Source organism: Arachis ipaensis, chromosome B03, assembly GCF_000816755.2.
Source record: "Arachis ipaensis cultivar K30076 chromosome B03, Araip1.1, whole genome shotgun sequence".
Taxonomy (NCBI): Eukaryota; Viridiplantae; Streptophyta; class Magnoliopsida; order Fabales; family Fabaceae; genus Arachis; species Arachis ipaensis.
In genome coordinates, this window is record NC_029787.2 from 7,016,003 (window position 1) to 7,023,656 (window position 7,654).

A 7,654-nucleotide genomic window follows, 5' to 3' on the forward strand; every position below is an offset into this window, starting at 1 on the left:
AACAAAGTAATTAATATATATATTGAAGCCAATGAGTTATAACTCAAATGGCATAGTTTCCCCGTACTCAATTAAGAGGTTGCGGGTTCGAGTCTCCTATTTTTTGTAAAAAAAAAATTAATATATATTGAAGAAATATTACGAGGAACATAGCATATACACCCCTTTTTTTTTTTGTGCTAGGCATTATATGCTTCATTATATTCTAAAATCATGCATAAATAATTCTACAGTGGAATTTTTAATAATTAATCTTGAAATTATTTTTTTAATTATTCATTTTTATATTTGTTTATAAAATTATCTGATGTAACATTCCTGAATTGGGAGTTGAGATTATTGTATTGATCTTCTCATAATTTTTTGTGGATAAGTTTGTTACCTCTGTGGAATCAAGAAAAGAGATATTACTTGATGAATGTCCTAATAAGCAGAAATGTGAAGAGAAGAAGGTGATCATGGAAAGAGAGATGATTCTATAAGATTTTGAACCAAGACCAAGTGTTACAGCTTACAATGATGAGAATATTCATTCTAAGTTGAAGAATAATAAAGAATTTGAGGCAAGACCAAGTGTTACTGCTTACAACAATGATAACGTTCATGGCATGCTAAAGAACAATGAATTTGAGCCAAGACCAAGTATGACAGCTTACAATAATGATAATATTCAATCCAAGTTGAAAAATAGTGGATTTGAGCCAAGACCAAGTGTTACAGCTTACAACAATGAATTTGAACCAAGACCAAGTGTTACTACTTATAATAAAGAATTTGAACCCATTCCAAGTGTCACTAAGTATAATGACTAACGCACAATTGGAAAATTGAGTGCATTACTTTCTATGTATTGAATATATAATAAATCGGCCACTTCTTTCGTGGTCCAAATAATAATGCTTCAGAATCGGAGTCTCATGTAAATTACAAAGGGGGACAATGATTCCCTCTAAATCTTAGGCTGTTTTTTCATAAATTATATAAAAATTTTAATTCAGTCTCCTAAAATATTTAGGTCCGTTTGAGAAGTTTTAAAAAGTAATTTTTTTTAGCTTTTGACTTATGAAAAATAGTAGTATTAATGTCTGGTACAATTTTCAAAACCAAATTACGGTTTTCTAAAAAGCTATTTAGGAGTTTATACAGAAGTTAAAAATAATAACTTCTCTCATAATACTTCTACTTTTTATCATATTTCTATAAAATAAGCACTTTTAAAACTAAAAATCCAAATACAAAATAACTTATTTATAAGCTACTTTTAATATAATAATTTATTATTTAAGTTATTTTTTCAAAAAAAAATTAATTAAATTATTTTTCCAAACTGAGTCTTAGTATAATCTTTTTATATTATAAAATTAATTTTTGTCTCTCTCTAAAAATTTAGTCTAACTCCGCCTGTGATGGCTAACGATGACCTTGCTTTGATTGGTAATAAATATCATGGGATGATACCACTTTTTTCAATAACTTAATTCGATAAGAAAAATTAACCTTAAAATAATTATATCTCTAATAAAATTGAACTAATTCTAAAAGGTGTATAAATTATATTTTTGTTTTAAATAATAATGAGAGACCAAAATTATAAATATGAGAATTGAAATATTTAAAGAGTAACTTATAGGCTGTTAAAAAAGTTGGCAATCGAATATAGTCGTGTATTCGACTCTCATTTCTTCTTATTATTATCTGTGATAAAATAATCATTAAAGTATTTTATCTTTTGTGTTAAATTATTTAGATCACATGAGTTGAATTTTTTAAATTTATTTTTTTAACAACTGATAAAATATTTTGATTTTGATTATTATTATTATTATTATTATTATTATTATTATTGTATCAAGTTTGTGTTAGGCATGGCTCTTTTTTGGAGGGTTTTATGTTAGGATATCTCTGCTACAAATGAAATATATTGTTGTCGTCGACCATTATTAGAAGGCTTTCCCCACATTACATCATGCATGATTTGAATATTGATACTCTTCCCAGCTAAAAGACTAATAACAAGATAAAACAATAATAAATTAGAGAAATAATCAAGAATATGGGACAAAGGAGTAGATAGATGAGGGTGCTAGAAATCTGATTGTATATATTTGGTTGTATTAATAATATTGAATTAATATATTTTGTGTTGATTTTGAATTAATATTGTGTTTAATAATATTGAATTAATATATTTTGTGTTCATTTTGATATGAACGACACAAAAACTAGGGGTGTTTGCGGTGCAGTTTGGATTGGTTTTGAGTCAAAAATTCATCCGATTCGAACACTAATTTACTTGTGGTGCGGTTTGGATTGAATGATGTTTTTTAAAAAATCCAATCCGATCCGATCCAATTTCAAGCAGTTTGGATTGGATTAGATTTGCGGTTTTGTAAGTTAAAAAAAAATAATACATATAATAAGTTTCAACATCAAATTTTAAATAATTAACAATAACGTAACAAGTTTCAACAATATCTTAAAAAGCCAACGATAATATGACAATCGAAATAAAATTATAGGTTAGTTAAAATAAATAAATAAATAATATTTTGAACATAAAATATTTATTAAATAATAATAATACATGAATAATATAAAAATGCATAACAAATTGAATATTTTATAAGTATAATTGTAAATATAATAATAAAATAATAATATTATAGCACATTGTGCGGCTTGGATTGGATTGGATCGGTTATGAAAAGTGGATCCGAAATTCGATCCGATCCAACGGTTTGTAAAAAATATAATCCAATCAAATCTGAATTAGTACGGTTTTAATCGGTTTCAGTTTGGATTGAATTGGATGAGCGGTTTAATTTAGATCGATTTGAATTTGAACACCCTTAACAGAAACACTAATAAAAAATATCACTTATTTTTTATTTTTTTATTATTTTTAGTAATTTTTTATAATTATACTTTTTATTATTATAATTTTTTCCTATTATATTTTTCTTCTCAAATTTTTTGGACGAAAAAAATGAGAATAAATTAAATTTTCATAATTTATTTTAATTTATTACTAAACAAAATACAAAAATATTAATTTTTATATTTCTATTTTTTTGTCATATTTTCAATTTCTTGTTTTATCCTATTTTCACAATAATAAAAGTAAAGATTCAACTCAATCTCTGTTCATTTTCATAAAGAATAAGGCATCTTTTACCCAAAAAAAAGGAGACACTTTGATTCTTAGTCTTTTTATTTAAGGATAATATGACTCTTCTATTAAAAAATTTATTGAATAATAACAAAAATTAATTTTGTAGAAGTTTTATTTGTAGTTTGTGGGAGTTTTAAATTCCTACAATTTTTTTTTAACAATATAACCTAGGGGTGCACGCGGATTGGATATGGCCAAAATTTCGATCTGATCCGCACTAAAATCATCGGATCAGATCAAATACCCGCAGTTTTTTAGGTTGGATCCGATCTGATCCGATCCGCACATTTGCGGATCGGATCGGATCAGATATCATATATATTCGCAAAACACAAAAATATTTTTAAAAGCTTATTTTTATTAAAAAAAGTTCATCAAAAATTCATTTTTCTATTTTTTAAATATGTTTACTCTTAAAATATTATGTATACTTTTTTTAAATAATAAATTAAAATAATACAACATATATGATAATTATTAATTGAAATAAAACATAAAAAGAATGTTTTATTATTTATTTCTTTATTTTTGCGGATACGCGGATATGCGGATCGGATATGCGGATACCAACACAAAATTCGCAATTTTCAGATCAGATAAACACCGCGGATATGCGAATCGGATCCGATCAATGAACACTCCTAATATAACCAACTATGACCGCTACTACCACCACTTTCTTCATTCTCATCATTATTACTTTTACTTTTACTATTTCTATTATATAACCGTACTTTATCATCATCATTATCTCTTCTATTTTCATCATCAGCAATACAAATATCATCAACATTAATGTTATCTTATTTCATTTCTTGTTCTATGCTATTTTTTTTTATTTAAAAAATTTTTGTACTGTAATTACTTTTTTTCTTGCGACATCATTTCTAACAATTTTCTTTCTCTATTTAACCACCGCCGATAAAAAAAATTTTCAAAAATAAACTACTAATAGTTTGTGGGAGTTTAAACTCCCACACATTACAAATAAAATCTCTACAAAATTAATTTTTATTATTATTTAACAGATTTTTTTAATAAAAAAGTCATTATTCTAAAATAAAAAATTAAGGACTGAAATGTCATTTTTTTTTACAAAAAATATTTTATCTTTTGTAAAAATAGACATAGTTAAAATTGAACCTTTACTCCAATAATAAAATTAAGAGTAATTACCCAAATCAGTCCTGAGGATTTTAGAATCAGACATTTTAGTCCCCAAAGAAAATTAATACACGGATCAGTCCCCAAGGTTTTACTCTGGCAGACAAATCAGTCCCCAATTCATTTTCCGGCAGAGTAATTACCCAGATTAGTCCCCAAAGATTTTAAAAACGGACATTTTAGTCCCCAAAAAAAGCTAATGTACAAATCAATCCCCAACTTTCTCTCTGTTAGACATAATAGTCCCCCGTCTAAAATTAATAAATTATTATTATTATTATTATTATTATTATTATTATTATTATTATTATTATTATTATTATTGAGTGACTATATATATATAAGAATTTAATGAATAAATTTATCATTATTTTTGTCTAAAAAATATTAAAAAATATAGTACAATATTATTGTGCAATTAATAATAATAATAATAATTTTATTAATTTTGGACGGGGGACTATTATGTCTAACAGAGAGAAAGTTGGAGATTGATTTGTACATTAGTTTTTCTTGGGGACTAAAATGTCCGTTTTTAAAATCTTTGGGGACTGATCTGGGTAATTACTCTGCCGGAAAATGAACTGGGGACTGATCCGTGTATTAATTTTTCTTGGGGACTAAAATGTCCGATTCTAAAATCCTCAGGACTGATTTGGGTAATTACTCTAAAATTAATTATACTCAGATTGTACCTTGATACTCTTATTAAGAAACTAATTAACATACCTACCGCTAACTATATTCTTGTTGGTTAAATTTAATGATAATTTAAATTAAACAAAACGATACATTAGTAATAATATTTAGCTTAAATATATTTTTGGTAGATTGCAAATTTTAGTTTTTAGTCACTAATATTCTTCTTATTCTTATTATGTTCAACTATTGCTGAAAACATTTGGATCTAAATCTCAATATATCATTGTTTTGTTTGATTTTTTCTTTGTGCAATAAAGTCAATTTCCTTCAAACATCCCTACAAGATTAATTATGATATATATTTTAGTTCAAGTCTCATTCCAAATAAAAACTTGAGCTTTCTAAATAAAATCAATTTATCAGAACTTTTAGGGACTAAATCCAAATTCTGAGATAATTTTGGACCGATACCCAAAAAAAAAAAAAAATCTTTATTCAAATCAATATATGTGTCATACCATCACATGCTACTTCTCCTATAAATACATGATGTGGTGACCTATCATTCCATACTCATACATAGTTACATACTACTAATAATCAACAAAGCAATACAAGTAGTGAGGCTTGAGAATAATGCCGAAGCCAAGCCTTCTCTTCTCCCTCCTCTTCCTCTTTTTGGTATGCTTTCCTTTTCATTCATTCTTTTGCACTTTTCATTATAATATAACGGGTAAAATATTATTTTCTCAACTCAATTTTTAATTTAATTTCTAATATTTTAATTATTTTATTTATATTTCAAAAAATTTTAAATAAATTTAATATTTTTTTACCATTAAATTTTATTTTTTTATTTTTTTAAATAAATAAAATATTAAGAATTAAATTAAAAATGGACTTAAACCTTAAAAAGATAAAAATAACACTTTACCGTGATAATAATATACTTCATTATTGTCTTATTCTCGCCTTCTAATGCTCCTTCATGAACATCAATAATCAATTCACACTAAATAGTAACTTAGAGTGAAGTGATGAATATATAAGATAAAAATGAGATGGATGAAATAGTATGAGGAATAACATAGCATATATAACTCACTCTATTTTTTTTTTCTATCTAGTCATTATGCTTCATTAAATTCTAATTCATGCATAAATAATTCTACCATGGAACTTATAATTAATTATTGAAATTATTTTTGAATTATTCAATTTATATTACGAGGAACATAGCATATACACCCCTTTTTTTTTTTGTGCTAGGCATTATATGCTTCATTATATTCTAAAATCATGCATAAATAATTCTACAGTGGAATTTTTAATAATTAATCTTGAAATTATTTTTTTAATTATTCATTTTTATATTTGTTTATAAAATTATCTGATGTAACATTCCTGAATTGGGAGTTGAGATTATAGTATTGATCTTCTCATAATTTTTTGTGGATAAGTTTGTTGCTTCTGTGGAATCAAGAAAAGACCCATCAGGAATGGTAGAAGGATTTCAAAGCCTTCTCCAAGTGAAGACTGAGAATAAGCCAAATACTCAAGAGGAAAAAGTGATCATAGAAAAGAAGGTGATATTAGAAGATTTTAAACGAAGGCCAAGTATTACAGCTTACAACAATGACAATATTGATTCCAAGTTAAAGAACATTAAATTTGAGCCAAGACCAAGTGCTACTGCTTACAACAATGATAATATTGATTTCAAATTGAAAAACAGTGAATTTGAGCCAAACCCAAATGCTATTGCGTTCAATAAAGAATTTGAACCCATTCCAAGCCTCACCAAGTATAACGATTAGATGGATTAACGCACAATTGGAAACTTGTGTGTAGTAACTTTCTTTGTATCCAATAATAAATAATATGGTGTTATATTTATATGCATCGACAGATCTTAATTAGAATATGCATGCTTCATGGTTCATGCTCATTGAGCAATAGCATTTTGTTGGTAAAAGTTGTGTAAACTAAAAAGAATATGTGTAATTTTATGTTTGAATGATCATGTTAAGAGAAAACAAAATTAGCCAAGAATCGCAACAACAACGCAAACTTATCGCTCTTCCCTAATTTAGTTTTCTTTTATTTCTTGGGCCGTACAGCCTCTGCTTATAAAAAAAGGCCCTAAGGCCATCCTCCTTTTTCTTTTATCCAAATATATTGAACTGGAAGCCCAGTCCATTAAGTATCGAACCCAAACCACATGAAGGTCCATTCCTCTTTCCCCAAGTAAATTCATTAAGATCATGATAAGCCCATTATGTGGAAGAGAACTAAGGGAATCCTTTTGTCAAGTCTTTTGTCCAAAAACATATATCACTCGAGTTTAGGTATAGAAATGGCTCTCGTAGTCTTACCTGAATTTTTGACATACAAAAATAAGAGGTACTTATCCGGTTCAGTCCTGTATTGCAGAATACAAAATCTTCTGTCTAGAGATTGGCGAGTCCTTATCAATCATATCTATCGTGAGGTTAACTCTTGTGTAAACTGGTTAGTAAACTATAGTCTTGAACAAGACAATATTATGCCAATGAGCCTTATCTCACATGGTATATTTCTCTCTCTACTTTAAAAGTCTTGGGTTTAAATTCTATCAATTATAATCGAGGAGAAAAATCAAATAAGTATGTGAAAAATGTGTGGGTGTGTTATGTA

At 26.7% G+C, this 7,654-nt stretch overlaps 1 protein-coding gene across 6 annotated transcripts in view; it reads left to right on the forward strand.

Annotated features, from left to right (window-relative positions):
- Positions 1-7,030, forward strand: part of LOC107628901 (organ-specific protein S2-like) — a 36,720-nt gene extending 29,690 nt beyond the window's left edge. The window contains exons 3-5 of one of the 6 annotated variants that reach the window (XM_021117961.1): positions 600-691; positions 731-809; positions 6,793-7,030. In XM_021117961.1, coding sequence (XP_020973620.1) covers positions 600-691; positions 731-809; positions 6,793-6,795 — 174 coding nt within the window. In that variant the 3' untranslated portion in view covers positions 6,796-7,030. Of the gene's footprint in view, positions 1-599; positions 1,004-6,587 lie in introns of those variants that run through there. The other 5 variants (XM_021117962.1, XM_021117959.1, XM_016331533.2 and 2 more) reach the window with 5 other exon arrangements.